The 16,176-nt window shown below is 38.0% G+C and overlaps 1 protein-coding gene and 1 long non-coding RNA gene across 2 annotated transcripts in view; both read right to left on the bottom strand.

Annotated features, from left to right (window-relative positions):
• The window catches only part of LOC139129887 (uncharacterized), a 34,555-nt gene extending 27,590 nt beyond the window's left edge, over positions 1-6,965 (bottom strand). The window contains exons 1-5 of the mRNA XM_070695572.1: positions 6,859-6,965; positions 6,554-6,658; positions 5,371-5,463; positions 2,918-3,304; positions 1,637-2,299 (exon numbers count right to left, since the gene is read on the bottom strand). Coding sequence (XP_070551673.1) covers positions 1,637-2,299; positions 2,918-3,304; positions 5,371-5,463; positions 6,554-6,658; positions 6,859-6,940 — 1,330 coding nt within the window. The 5' untranslated portion in view covers positions 6,941-6,965. The remainder of the gene's footprint in view (positions 1-1,636; positions 2,300-2,917; positions 3,305-5,370; positions 5,464-6,553; positions 6,659-6,858) is intronic.
• A 945-nt stretch (positions 6,966-7,910) lies between these two features.
• On the bottom strand, positions 7,911-9,626 carry LOC139126351 (uncharacterized). The gene is made up of 3 exons (XR_011550546.1): positions 9,535-9,626; positions 8,810-8,920; positions 7,911-7,976 (listed from the first exon to the last, which is right to left on the bottom strand). It is a non-coding gene; the product is annotated as an uncharacterized lncRNA (long non-coding RNA).
• Between the last annotated feature and the right edge of the window lie 6,550 nt (positions 9,627-16,176).

Raw genomic sequence — 16,176 nt, 5'->3', positions numbered from 1 at the left:
GGCCACGAGGCGGCCATTTTGTTTGCGATTTTTCGTGTCTTTGAACCATAACTCAAAGATCCTTGAACCAATTCTGTTCAAACTTGACACAAAGGCATAACACTATGTCCTACATATGCATGTCGAATTATATTGCGATACGATCCAATATGGGCGTGAGGCGGCCATTTTGTTGCGATTTTTCATGTCTTTGAACCATAACTCAGACATCCTTGAACCGATTCTGTTCAAATTTGGCACAAAAGCAAAACATTATGTCCTTCATATGAACACCAATTTACTTCGTGATATGATCCAATATGGCCAACAGGCGGCCATTTTTTTGCGATTTTTTCATGTCTTTGAACCATAACTCAAACATCCTTGAACCGATTTGGTTCAAACTTGGCACAAAGGCAAAGCACAATGGCATACATATGCATGTATCAATTAAGCTTGCGATAGGATCCAATATGGCTGCAGAACTGCCATTTTGTTGGAATTTTGCATGTCTTTGAATCGTAATTCAAAGGTCATTACACCCATTTTGTCCAAACTTGGCACAAAGATCAAGCACTATGGCATACATATACATGTCAATTTACTTCGTGACATGTTCCAATATGGCTGCCAGATTGTCATTTTTTTCCAATATCGCTGTCAGATGGTCATTTTTGGATTTTTTCATGTCTTTGAGGCTTAATCATATGCAAATATTCTTTAACCAATGTTGTTGAGACTTGGTACAAAGATAAAGTAGGCATACATATGCATGTAATTTTGTGCTATGATCCATATGGTCAATACACAGCCATTTGATTAAAATTTTGGTGTGATTTTTTTCTGTCTTTGAAACATAAACATAGGCCACTGTCCCTCCATGGACTGATTTTGTTCAAACGTGATAGGAAGATAAAATACTATGGCTGCATTCTTGTGCACATTAATTTGTTTCACTATATGATCTGAAATGGCTGATTACAACAACATACCGATCCCATACCATTTTGAAAATTCCACCAAACCATGTGTATAGTATGTGCCATCATGACACTGGAGGCAGTAAGGGCATCGTTATGTGTGATGTAATCAAAAGTTCCTTCAATGGTCATTACTGGCAGAGATGAGTCATTTATTGAACGTTCCTCAGATTACTTTATTATGCAAGTCATGGGCCTGATGTACCCGTTGCATCAATGTCATTCCACAGCTACCTAGACCACAGCTACCTAGACACCAAAGATTATAACAAAATGGACAAGCGGGGACTGTGTCATCAACGATGACTTGTTTCCCCGAATATTTTTGAACACTGACACTGCTCTTTGACGGGATGGATACTTATGAAAATAAAGAGACCCCCCTCTGTGATGTTTGAAAAATATACGATCCCCTTTGCAGTTTACAAATATAAGGTGACCCCTCTGGATTTTGCCGGACCGCCCCCGGCCGTAATAACTGAACACTACCTAAGTACAGCAAGTGACCCCAACGTCAAAAGAAACACAGGCTTCGGGACCCCACAACCGACAATTTATTCCCTCCCTCGCTCTTAGATACATCTGTGTAGTAAGTTTTCTAATGGCTTACAAGATAAAAGAACAAGATAAAATTGTTTCACTTTTCCAAACATGTCAATGTTACACGGATTACCTACCTCTTTCAACCCGCATCAACTGTTGATAGATTTCTTTCTGTTCATCAGGGATATCGGCCTTATCAAGGATTTCCTGGATACGCTCCCGTAGACTATCTTGCTTTGCAGTCAAACTGGCTTTGGCGGTCGTCTTCCTTGACTTTGTCTGAACCAACTGTCTGAACCCCTCTATCACATCTTGTTTCCTTTCTGTAGAAATGTCAAAGTCATGAACGATGTTCTCAACATACTCCATGAGTACATCGCCCTCTATCACCAGCTTTTGATCAGGCTTGCCAGTCTTGTCTGGACCTAAAGGCAGGGACTTCTGGAATGCCATCATTAATTCTTGTTTTATTTCTAGAGGAATATCTACTTCATCGATTATAGCGCCTGTATTTCGGACGAACTCCATTCGGTCAAAAACCAATTCAGAGTGAGTGTTGTTCAATTGTTGTAATTCTGTCTTTATCTTGACCCATTCACGCCAGAGTTCGTCAAGTTCAGAGTTTCTAACTCTCTCTTGTTCCACTTCCATTCCCCTTAGGATATCTCTGTCTCTAGCTTTCTCTCTTGTCTTTACCTGCCCTATAGTAACAGCGGCCATCTTTCTTTTAATGTCGGATTCGAGTTTCTCATTCATCTCTTCGATGGCTTCAATAGGCTGTTGGTGTATGTCCTTACCTAAATACAGATATTAATGATAGGTTAATGGTACACTATAATAAACGTTTGAAACAACTAACATAATGTTGCTTCCTGGTGAACTACAAGACCCCTCAGAGGGGACTGCAAGAGTCTAATCATATCATATGACATTTAAATTGCAGTATTTTAAAATGTCGGCTAAGGGTGAACAGTTCTGCTGAGCATTAAGGATAGCCACAATGATTTTCATATAAAAAGTTTAGGTGATAACATATTTTTCACATAAAAAATGTCAAGTGATCATTTGTTTCTCGTTGAAAATCAGTTATATTTACAATGCCAAAATTATTTAAGTGACATCATCTAAAGTCGTATGTGTACCAGCATATCGTTTTTTTCCCCATAACATATAATATTTATACATCTATCAACAATACAACAGTCCATCAATTTAGGCACTACCTTACTGCATCAGTAACACTTACTTTACACATCCAATTACCAAATACAATTACTAATCTCCCATACTGAGAGATTGAGACAGACGCGTGACCTATCTATTAATGTAAATATAAATGAGGTCTTACATCAAAAACATTAGCTGTCCATACCCTTTCATACTATGATCATGTATGTCATAAGAACGTGACATACCTTCAGTGTCTGCTAATTCCTCCCTACATAGCAGATACTCTTCATAATCTATCGAAGTTCCTATGGACAGGTATAGAGCTCCAATCTCATCCAGCAGGCTCTCAGACAGGAATGTACTCTTCACCATCCTGTGAAGACTTCGACTTGAATAGTCACCCATCAATGATTCCAGGGCTTCCAATGACTGGCAATCCATGATATAGGAAATGCTTCCTTCACCTGTTTGGTGTAACTCTGTACCTTTTCTGCGCTGATCTAGTTGTTTTCCAACCAGTATCGCATTTTCTTGTGTTCGTTTGCTAGCGTAGAAGGCGGCATCAACTTCCCTCACACGCTTGCCCTCCTTTGGAATAATTCCATCCAGCCTGACTTTTATTTCAATCTGGCCTGAAATGGCAAAGCAGAGCTATTTTGAACTTGGCGAAAAGATGCTCTTTTGGTAAAATCAATACCCGTAATTGTTGTTTGTATCAAAATAGAAGCTATAATCAGGCCAGACAGTTGGTCCCAAAGGTTTCTACGCTGAAAAAAATCTTCTCATTGTGACAATGCATATCCAGCTGAGTTATTCAATATTTTATATCAAGTAATAAAGGGGAACCCAGTCCTATTTCACACATTTTGTTTTGTTGTGAATGTAATTTGTAATGGGACATGTCTCCATAATCGACGTTTGCAATTGTTCAATACACTTTGTGAATAAACGTCTTACATATGCAACTCTAAATTTTAACAAGTCATTAACAATGACACAGTCCCCACTTGTACTTTAATTACAAGTCCTCTAGGAGGAAAGAGTCCTCTTCATCAATTAGGTCTGTTATTAAAAATACTGCAATACAGATGGTGCTTAGTGGCCAAAAATGAGTTCCATGGTGGTGAAAACATAAAACCAATGTAAGCCGCCATACTAATTACAAAATGTAATAAAATGAATCAATTACCGCTTAATTGACAGGATGCTGCCAAACATTTGTGCATCCTATCCTAAATAAAGTTTGATTCAGTATTTTGGTCATTCACCCTAAAACAAAAATCCATTATGTAAATGCAAACTAGCAATTAATTTATATATATAAATGATACCACTAAGTGTCATTGATTTGTATTTACAACACTATGAGATCAAAATCTGTACCAAGTTTCAACTTTAACGCAGTATTTGTGGATATATCACTCTAATTAGGAAAGTTCATTACATATGCAATTACAAATTAATTAACTTGACACTGATAAATGTCTTTTTCACTGTTAAAGCAATGTGAGCTTAACATCTGTACCAAGTTTCATGAAAGTTGATGCAGTATTTCTTGACATATCAGACTAATTACGAAAATTCAATAATTGACATGATACTGCTACATGCCGTTAAACAAATTGATGTGCATATGTATGACATAGGTCAATGTCCTTGTGCCAACTTTGAATGATACTGGTGGAAATATGTCTGAGTTATAGCTCTGTACATGAAAAAATCGTAACAAAAATGGCCACCAGGCAGCCATTATATTGCATTGGACTGTGAAACCAATAGACATGCATATTTATGACATGATAGGTCAATGTCCTTGTACCAACTTTGAAAAAATCAGTTGATACAAATCCAAATTATGGCTCAGGACATGACAAAATCATAACAAAATGGCCACAAGGCAGCCATATTTCATCGGATCGTGCAACAAATTGACATGCATATTTATGACATTGGTCATTGTCCTTGTACCAACTTTAATAAATCGGTTGAGATGTGCCTGGGTTATGGCTCAGTACATGAAAAAATACAAAATGGCCGCAAGGCGGCCATATTGGATCGTATAAAAAAATCAATGTGGATATGCATGACATAGGTCAATGTCCTGTACCAAAGTTCAATAAAATCGGTTGAGACGTGTCCTGAGTTATGGCTAAGGACATGAAAAAATTGTAACAAAATGGCCGCCATACGGCCATATTGGATCATATCGTGAAACAAATTGACGTGCATATGTATGATATAAGTCAATGTCCTTGTACCAACTTTGAATAAAATCGGTTGCGATGTGGGTGAGTTATGGTTCCGTACATGAAAAAATCGTAACAAAAAAGGGCCGCATGGCGGCCATTTTGGATCGTATCACAAACAAATCGACGTGTTTATGTATGACATATGAAGAAATCCTTGTATTAAGTTTGAATGAAGTCACTCCAGGCATCTCTGAGATATCTGCGTGAACGGACAGGCGGACGCACGCACGCACGGACATGACCAAACCTATAAGTCCACCCGGACGGTGTCCGTGGGGAATAATTACATTTGACAATTATGGTTTACAGGGAAACATCATACAACACAGTTATATAATTATCTCACCCAGTCGACTAATTTTTTAAGCTGCTTACACTTTGTACCCTTATGAATTTTACGCTGTCGTTATAGTATATTTTAGATAACATTTACAATTTTATATCCTTACGTGGCATGCGCTTCCTCTTGTTTTTCTTCAACCAAAGCTGGTGATAAGGAGAGTCTCTTGACCTTCGTTTAGTTTTTTGGACGGGCGGTTTGCCTGGAAAACACGTGCATTTTTTATGTCAGAGGCATAGACCAAACAATACAAACATTTAAGTTCAATTCCAGCTTTGAATTGATGAGAATAAAGATTGCTGTTACTAAGATTTTACAACACCCCCTACATATCTGTGTATGTAGGTTCTTTGTCGGAGCCAATCGATGTATTCACAATGCCTCATCTGTCTACTTAAGATGCCTAGGTAGTTCTTCAATCTGATTAGAATATAAATCATACCAGATTCTAGGTCGAAATTATCAACTGTAGGAGGAATAAGCTGAGATCTTAGGTTTCATCGACTTAAATATAGGTGTCAAAGCATTTCATGGTATTAAGTGTATCTGAATGTTTGTGTTGCTCTGCTCATTACATTGTGTTGGCATCTATTTCTTATTCTTTCCAAATACTTGATTCTTACAAATGACAGCAGCCAAGTGGCTAATGTATATGAACTGTACACTACTAGCACTAACTTGGGAGAATTGGATCTTTTAATTGTTCAAAATTATCAATCTCGTTAGATGCCCCGTAGCTGAAATTTGCAATAGATAGTCTTAAATTTGCTGATTAAACCGACATTTCTACAATATCCTATTCTCATAAATTAGTTTCAATCACGTTACTGGCTCTCCTTACTCCCATGGTACTAATCAGTGCTTAATTGTTCGAGGATGACTGTCTCGCTGAAGAAATACAAATCTACCCCCTAAATATTGGTTGATATTTCTTCAACAAAGCATATTGATCGTTATCGCAGTGGTGTATATTATGCTCTATAAAGTCAACATAATTGGATGCTATATCTTGTCCTTTCATTTACAGATGTGGACAATTTTAAGTTGTAAGCGTCCGCACTTTCATAACAAAATGACCTTTGAAGAAAAATCAATAACTGAAAAGAATGTTGACATGATGCCATCATAGAGATTGCAATATGAATAATCCAACAGAATCAAGGGCATATTGACGATGCGCACGTGCACAATGTTATATTTGGACTTTCATCTCATATTTTGAGTTAAAATTGTCTGACGTCCTGCATGTGTTGCAATGGTGTACGTAAGCGTATTCAACATATCGTAATTACCTGTACTCTGTTCCTCTCCTTTTCTTGCTTGCTTTACATCATGATCGAGTTTTAGTTCGTCGCCATTTTTACGTGTGCATGACTTGTCATCATTGTTTGCACCATCTGAAGAAGTAGTAATATCAAAAGTGAAATAGAGTATTTGGTTAATTCATTATTCGGAGTTTAACTGATACGGTAACACACACTCTCTCTCTCTCTCTCTCTCTCTCTCTCTCTCTCTCTCTCTCTCTCTCTCTCTCTCTCTCTCTCTCTCTCTCTCTCTCTCTCTCTCTTCTCTCTCTCTCTCTCTCTCTCTCTCTCACCTTGCCGTCGTTTTCGTCCAGTAGTTTCTTTATAACTGAGAGACACGTCGCTTTCTCCATCGCCCAATGCTCGGGCTGGCATAAATCGATGTTCCGTACGTCTTTGCTCTTTTTGCTGTAAAATCAGAGCAATGGCGTATAACACGTTTAGGGGAGAATATGGTCTTTTAATTGTTCAAATCTATCAAATGTGTTAGGGGAGCTATAGCTGAAAGTTGCCATTTAACAAAAAAGTAGTGAAAACGAATGAATAGCAAAGAAACAGAAAAGCAGAGCAGCTTAAATTTGCTGAGTAAACAAACGTTACTACAATACCCTATGCTCCCAAATTAGTTCCAATCGTGTTGTATATAGCATCTCCGTACTTGAACTTACAAACGAACCTCATGTATGGAATCGCAAACGTTAACATAGCAGTGAATATCAAATTTGAAATCATCGTTTTGAGACACAAAGTAATGGAAATTACAAAACGGTTTTGTGTTTTTTCCCTTCGGTTTTTGAAGAGCCATCGCCTTTGTTTTTAACGATAGATCAGAAGTTAATGCGAAACGTTTTAACAAAAGAGCTTTGCTGTGGTCGTAACATGTAAGATTACGTGTAGAAAACTTTCGTTTCACTTATCAGAAGTGTATTTACTGAAAGTGTATGCAACAGCAATGAATCAGTGGCGATGCATGCCTGATGCCTGTTACGCAGAATGTCTTTGTGCAATTTAGAAATATGGAGGCAAGTAATTCAAGCATATCAAAGCGATTTTAGTCGGTCGATTAATCAATCATGTCAATTTTAGTTAGATATACGTGATAAATAATCCATTAGCGTATAATATAAACGTAACAAATATTTGAACTTGGCACGGTCAAGACTAAATTTTGTAACAGATAAGAACTGTCAACTCAATGATACATTTACTGTGAGAGTGCACCCTCTTCATCCGAGTGTAGGATATCCAGGCTACACTTGTGACTTTAATGTTTAAACACCTGTATTTTGCATCTGCCTCTGCACCTACACTGTGTTTTCTTTTCTTCCAAATATATTTCTCTTACCTGCCATGCCTGTGTTTTCTTGACCAGCGACAACACCAGAAGTGCCTTTTACAACGCTATAAGTAACTGGATCAAAGAAAAGGAAAACAAATTATGGATCCAAAAAAATAAAACATTGACACACTTGAAATTTATCTGTAAATGACCGTATGCAAATAAACATATACTTATGCGAATACAATCCTAGGTTCACCCACCCACCCATCTATGTTTGCTTTCGCTTATTTCCTTTTTGCCGGTTCACTTATGTCGCTAAGAAAGAAAGTTTTATGAAATAATGTCTAACGGGATATTTCCAGCAGCGCCAGGATTACAGGGAAAGGATTATTTTCACTATATTTTCTTAATTTAACGATTTAATACCATGATGATTAGAGGAATCTAAATGAGTAATCCAAAGACAGATTAGAGGGCGTTATAAGCTAAACTAATTGAAGATTAATATTTAGAAGCTGTAACATTTTTCAATCGATATTTTGTACAATGTACAGTCAGTTGGCAGGACCGCATCCAAATGTAAGGCAAATGAATGCTACTTCACAAATTCTACCATGGTTAGTGAAAGTGAGCGAACCATCGTAGTAGCGTGAGTTTGCCGTATTAAGATACACGGATATACTAAGAATTATGTTATTAGGGTTGACTCCTTTTCCCTTGCTCTTGTTTGCAATTTACTCAACCCCTCGTCTTCGTTTTTAAGTCATATGTTTTCATGAAAGACAGTCGTATCCGATTTAGACAAACAAAGGAACAAAGGATGTGTATATATATATATATATAATATATATATATATATATATATATATATATATATATATATATATATATATATATATATATATATATATATATGTATGTATATATATGCACACACGCACAGACACACACACAAATAGTACCTTCCGTCTTCAGGGCAGGTGTTCCCCCTTGGTCGGATGTGGCATGACCAGTGTGCTCGTGCTCATATGTTGTCGAGCTTTCTTGGATTTCTGTACCTGTGTCTTCGTCACCTGTTGAAAAAATCATGTTGATAGGGGGTTGATACAAATAGGGTTGACACGTCACCCCTATTTGTAACAATCAACCCACTTTGTAACAAAAGTTAACCCCATATAGGGTTAGTATGATTTCTGTCAGAAAACAAGATTTCTTAACATTTTTGACCGAAATTGGTGAAAATTGCCCCGAAACAAACTTTTGGCATGTATCTGCACGACATAATTATATCTTACGAGTAGGCCTCTTATCCCTAGGAACCTGCACAACGAAATTTAAGCATTTTCAAAAAAATGAGTTTCGACAAGGAAACAAAAAGAAAATTACCCCCAAACATACAAATGTGCATATTTCATCAAGATTTCAACAAATACGGCAAAGTTTTTTTGAAAATTAGGTTTTGTTACAAATAGGTTGATTGTTACAAATAGGGGTGATTCAGACTTGAGCGTCTGAGATTCGTATGCCTACTTTGCTTTGGAAAGAAGAAATATTTGTTTTTCTGCAAAGAGAACAAATTGAGAAAGTTAATATAATTTATGATCATTTTATTGTTAGGACATTTTACGACGGTTAACCAGTCTATGCCGCTGTTTGTAATGCAAGGTCGTGGTCCCTTATATCTTACCTTTACTTTCTTGATTGCCAGACGAACTAGAATTATTTTCCTTGTTGCCTGCTGTTCCTGCTTCGTGTTCTGCCGCCGATGACTTACGATCTGGTTGGAGGAGAATATACGAGAATCGACATGTCGGATTATTATTTATCATGTCACTTTACTGCCTGAATTTCTGACTGCCTGTATCATTCCTTTTATCGCTCAACTGTTCGCAAAATTGAATCTTATTTGACAGCCTGGACACATATACACACGCCCATACTATACACATACGCGTGCGCGCACTCACTTACTCATGCACTCAAGTCTGTGTTCGCATACCTTTGAGGTGAACAGGAGTTTGTGGTTCCCTTACAGTTTCATTCTTTTCAGAAGAGGAGTCTTGCATATCGGTTGTCAAAGTTGCAATGAAATCTTCATTGATGCCCTGAAGATCCCCAGCAACCTTTTCTATGATATGCTGTCTTATCATCCTCGCACGTTTTAATGCCGTAGGATTCTTCCGGATGGCGGACGTTATTCTCGTGGACAACTCTGCCGGATCTCCATCCATGTTTATGGCACATTCTTTTGCTTCGATGATACCATGTGTTTATTCACTGTTTCGTGGCTGTGTGATCTCTCAGGGTAGACTACAGGTATTGCTGCGCACATAGCTGCCAGAGTGAGGTTTGTATAATTTGTTGGAGAAGGCGGTATTAGTACAAGATGAGAAGAGAACAGCTCGCGATTAAATTCCTCAGTAGTTGTCACGTAAGTAGGCGTGATCTTCAATGCGGGGCTTCTCTGCAGCTTTTCAACGATATCTTCCTCCTTACTTGGTGGTATTCCTATTATTTTCCATGCCGGTGGTGTTTCGTCAAACTGGTCGAGATTTTTAGCGACTGTGTTAATGGCGTTTATGATGACATCAAGTTTATCTGGATCTTCGAATTCGTATTCTTGGACGATGGATAGAATTTGGAATGCTTCGTATTCGAGAATGGGTGGCTTTTCTGATCTCGAAGACGATAAGTATTGTTCGAACAGCACTGGAGAAAGCTGCCGTTGGTTAGTATCATAGTAAAGTCCCCTGTACTGTGCGTAAACTCTTTCTCCGACTGAAAATGAACACTTTGCATTCTTAAATTCATCTGACATGATTCGCTTTCGAAATTCCAGTTCCTCCTTACTACAACCTACAATCAAAGGCGTTATGTCATCTTTATCAAAGAGGTTGATCAGATAACAAGACGCCTTCGGAAACACCTTACTCAGGATTTTAAAGGCAGGTATTGAAGTGAAGGCACTGAAGCCAAACACGAATTTGACATTTGTCAACTTTCCTAACTTTGGAAAGTATTCATCGGGGCACATCAACCAGTCACGATGTGGCTCTCTGAATTCCAATAAGCCCTCCTTCGTCGGAAGTTCAAGGGTGACACCGAGCTCTTCTGCTTCGCGTTCCTCTTCCTTTGTTGCTTGTAGAGCAGTACAATGGACAGATATTCCCATGTCCTGTAGTAGTCTGATAACCAGATGAAGACCATCGGTGACTCCTCCATGAATTGATGGTCCCCATCGTTCACTTACGATCAATGCCTTTTTTACCATATTTCTGACAACCAAAACACAAGTGTCGTTTTTATTTAATGATTATTTTATTTAATGACAGGGTAAGCAAACGTTTTTGTTGTCCCATCCATCTTTGCATGTTTTTAATATCGAAACACCTTGCCCTGTGTATTGCAACGCATCAGAGCTGCAAAATGTATATAATTCTGTAATATACTTACTGTTACAGGAAAAACATCAAAAAGTGCCAACACAGTCCGATGTCACATTGCCTAAATACGTGTTTCCTACACTGAAACTTATCTTGTCTTTATCTTGTCAACTTGATATTTTATAATGAGATACATCAAAGGGCTTCGGATAAAATTCAATGTTCCGCTCAGTTACATCGAACATCCGGGGTATCGCGTTTCATTACACTTTTGTTAACCCTACTGACGCGGTGGTAATTCAGACCTGGCAAGCTGAAAAGTCTCGCTGACCACTTTATTTCCGTAGTTTTCATTAGTACAATAAGAAAAGTGCCGCTATTCCGAGTTTTATATGGAGATGACAGCAGCAAAATGTTGGCTCGATTTTTCTTTCTTTGTTTCACTATCTCTGCAACCCAATTTCAAAGTAATCGTTCAATACCTTAATCATGCGCTAACTTCAGAACAAAACAAAAATATAAACAAATTTGTGATCTACAAGTCTTTTATAGCGAACGGAATAACACACAAGTCGTTTATAGATGTAGAGTAAAGATAGTTGTAAAAGTTCGTAACTTGAACAAATCATCATCAAGTTCCAGAATTCAGCAGAACCTGGCGATAAATTACTGTCAGGCGGTGTGACACTTCACAGCCATCAACTTAAATCCGGTGAACATTTTATTTTTGTGAACGATCGATCGCAAAGATAGACAGCAAATCACCCCGTTGCTTTTGAAGCACTTGGTAAAGCTCGTATTAGAATAACAAAGTACTAAACAATTGAAAGTGTTTATAAGATTGCATCTTTGTTCTCTTCACATCGAACTATAGAGGGCGTGGTGTCACCTTACCTGTCGCTGTGAAACTGCCAAGCCAAATAGTTCAATAATGTCTCCTGGCTTGTAAAGTATTGCAGCTCTCAGGTATTTCACACGATTGTTTACGACCCCAAGTAAATTTATGTCCTGCAATGTAAATTGTCTATACGCCTGGATTCAATTGGCAAAGCTCGGAGTATTGGCCTACTACCTTACTATTTAGCGTCGGTTGCGCTTTCCGGGAGTGCTTACCTTTTGGTTTTCGTTGCCGTTGCACTGCCACGTCGGCCGCCATTACTATCTGAGGCGTTCTGCATGTACACCCCGTCTGCTGTCAGAAGAACTTGGTCTTGCGTCAGAGCTTGCCATGCCTTCTCGGAGTCTGCGCCAATTAAATTCACGGTGAATAGTGGCCGAGGCACTCTACAATGGCGTAATACTGATCAAAGATAACTCTGAAACGTCTGGGAGAAACGCAAAAAAAAAACCCAGCGGTGTTAGAGCTGTAGGACTCGTGACAAAGGCACTTGTTAATTATTAACTTTTGTATTTTTAGTATAAAACCAACGACACTGCAGCGCTTGCGTGCATAATTGGCAGTATAAAGGTATTTGTGACACAAGTATTAAAGGTTATCGGAGCTGCAAAATAAATCTTACGAAACGTGTTAATGAATCTTATTGTCAATTTGAGAATTACCGCAGCGGCTACAGACTGTCAGATCAACTTGGCGCAATTCGTCACCCTAATATGGGGTCTGTAGCCAACACATTCTTATGCGAGCATGTTTACAATAGTGTTACATACAAACCACTTCTGTTCGTTTAAATTTTAAATATGTTCGAGCACGTGCATTTTGTAAACGTAACAGCTAAAATGGATGGGGCACTGACCATTATAGGTGTTAGACACAATTTTTTATGGATCGCCTTTTACTCATCTGCCCAGTGATACTGTCTAATATTAAACAGAGACTATTAAAACTATAATTTTTAATTACCAATGAATATGTACTCTCTTTCTACCATTGTCAATCTTTGCTGCACTACATTTCTTCATCCCTCCGAGACCCCTCCTCTCAAAATCATCCACCACCACCACCACCATCACCACCACCACCACCACCATCACCACCACCACCATCACCACCACCACCACCACCATCATCATCATCATCATCATCATCAGCAACGACAACAACAACAATAACAACAACAACAACAACAACAACAACAACAACAACAACATCATCATCATCATCATCATCATCATCATCATCATCTTCATCATCATCATCATCATCATCAACAACAACAACAACAGCAACATCATCGTCTTTGTGATCATTAGACGATTTATAAAGACTATTGTTTCAATAATACTCATCTCTCAGTCCCAATACACAGTGATACGAGATGAGAATGAAGGATTTGAATGACAGCAATGTCGAGGGTGCTTCCAAGGTGCATTAATCTGCACATCGTATGATAGAGGATGAGACTAATTTGCTCGGGAAATTTTAAATGAGAATTCAATTGTTCAGACCACAACACAGGCTTTGTCACCATGACTTTACTTAAATACTTAGAAACGGAAAGTTCATGTATAAACTTGGCTAGAATAAGACGATGTACTTCAGCCTTACAATATTAAACATTTGGGGAAGTTGATTATTGTTCAAAAATGGTTGATTTCAAATTTTCGAATGATTTCATTACATATTTCGTGAGACTCTGCCAATATAGTTTACATGTCCTCTTCCACATGCTATTTTTTAACAGTCAAACGTATATATAAGGTTCCATAATACATTTGACAACTCTCTTGCAAACTCCATGCCAGTGTCTATTATTGTTTTTAGACTGTGGTGTACCATAAAGCTTCCCCCTTGCTGTAGCTGCATTTCGTTCTTTCATGGTGCATAAGCTTTGTTCGGTAAGTGTTTGCTAAATGGACAGGTCTCTTCATGTTTAAATGTAGAAAACATTGTAGGAGTATCTCGAAATGTCTTGAAAGCAAATCACGCACAAAGTCAACAAAAAATCAATGCTTTTTACGTATTAGGTAAGATAAACCATGCTACCTAGTATAATGATCCATGGCCAGTCTGAAAACAGCAATCAAGGTACCTAATGCGGCGCACACAATCGGACAGAGGTAGGTCGTCACCTGGTGTAAAATCGAGAAAGAGGTACTAAGCTGTCATCACGGTCGCTCCATCAGTCTACAAATGCAGACTGTAGACTTACTTGAATCGGTGAAGAAAACATACGTCTCAGTTGTTCCTTTTCGCCTGTAATGTATATCTCCGAATTTCATACACAATAAAATCCGGCGCTCGTGAGCACAATTATTCTCAGTAAATAATTCTTCGCAACTTTGCAGACTGGAGCATGCGCAGTAGATCTAAAGGTGATGTTATTTGAAGTCCCGGATTCATGTACCGCGTTCACCCTACTCATACATCTTCAAGCAAATCATCGTAAATACACTCTAAATACCTTATATCGCAGATGAAACCAGAACTACCAAATAACCTAATTGTATTATCTGAATCCGTTTCATCATTTTCAGAGTCAAACTATCCCTGTTTCTCTTTTTGTAATTATCACATTCATGATACTTAATGAAGTATTGTAAACCTTGCTTTTATAAAACCCAGGCTGTCATAGGCTTTAATCAAACCTATGCAACGACATGTATCAGGCGTTAACTCCCAAATTTATCGCTTTACGATGTTTAACGGCTCCAGTTTGTCGACTAAATGCAGGTATTCCAATTCCTCTGTATCTCGGTATCGATACTGATAAAAGGCGAACAGATGGGTGACCTGAAGGAGGTCAATCGGGACAAACACTATACACTGTCATTCTGATCACTAACAGCAATTTTACCGCCAACAAATGACTGTACTATGCATATCGTTCACTTTGCCCCAAAATTTTCCATTAAACTGAAGGAGAATGTTGTAAATACCTCAACCGGCATTCTCGATTCGGTTTAGTACAAAGTTGTTTACTTCAATGATGAATACACCAACGGAAGCACTATGCACACCGATTTTTAAAACAAATCTAGGTTACATGCCGCTACATTCAAAACTATAGGTTGATAAGAGATTGCCATCATGGCTGTATACGTTCGTAGGGACAGCGCCAGGGTTAAAAACCTAGGCAGAATTTTAATGTGCATGCACACTGTCTGTCTGAACGCTTGTCAACTCATTTATAAGAGCATTGAGAAACGAAATTTTAGTAAAGTACTGATAATCATTGTGAGTGACTTTATGACAGAGGATAGGGCAAGAAACAATACAGAATGATGATTCAAAGAAATGATATTAATACTAGCATGTGAAACGAGATACTCCGGGTAACCTATCCGAATATATTCTGTCTGGTGTAGTAACTGTGCGATAATGGTTGTACATGTGAGAGTCAGGTAGATCGTTTTCCTTTTTGTCTCCATAAGTAAATACAGAGTAAGTGTCGGAATATAGAGTAACCAAACTTAAATATTAATTACTGGAAAGTCGACGCATACTATGTCCACTTTCAAATTCCTGACGTTATGTATATCTGCATATTTACATGCGTAACATAAAAAGTGCCCTTGAGTAAAATTATTATCACTATACAATTGTTGGAAAAACTTTTCAAACTATAGCCAGCATAGTGTAGCTGAAAGCGACGCGACTATTTAGTCCTTGAATCGCGTATGTGTTGGCCCCATTCGTGCATTATATGCAAATGATCACAAATAAATATAGAATGGCTTCAAATCCCAGACTTGAACATGATCTATGCGAGCTACAAGTGCTTTTTCTCTCTATCGCGTGTCTGTCTACAGGCTTCTCAACTCAGTTATGAAGCATTGACAAAAAAAATTAATCACAATTTGTAGCGTTATTGACAAACGATAGGTCGCAGAAACACAACGAAATACAAACGTTGTGTCAAACTGTCATTGATATAAAGTAATCATTTTGGAATTCAACAACGATACACTCAAGATAAGTTGTCAGCATATATTCTGCCTAGTTGAATAACTATGTGGTCATGTGTGTACATATAAAAGTCAGATAA

Source organism: Ptychodera flava, chromosome 3 (genome assembly GCF_041260155.1).
Source record: "Ptychodera flava strain L36383 chromosome 3, AS_Pfla_20210202, whole genome shotgun sequence".
NCBI lineage: Eukaryota > Metazoa > Hemichordata > Enteropneusta > Ptychoderidae > Ptychodera > Ptychodera flava.
Note: the sequence above shows the minus strand (reverse complement) of the source record. Positions and strands in the feature narration are given on the sequence as shown.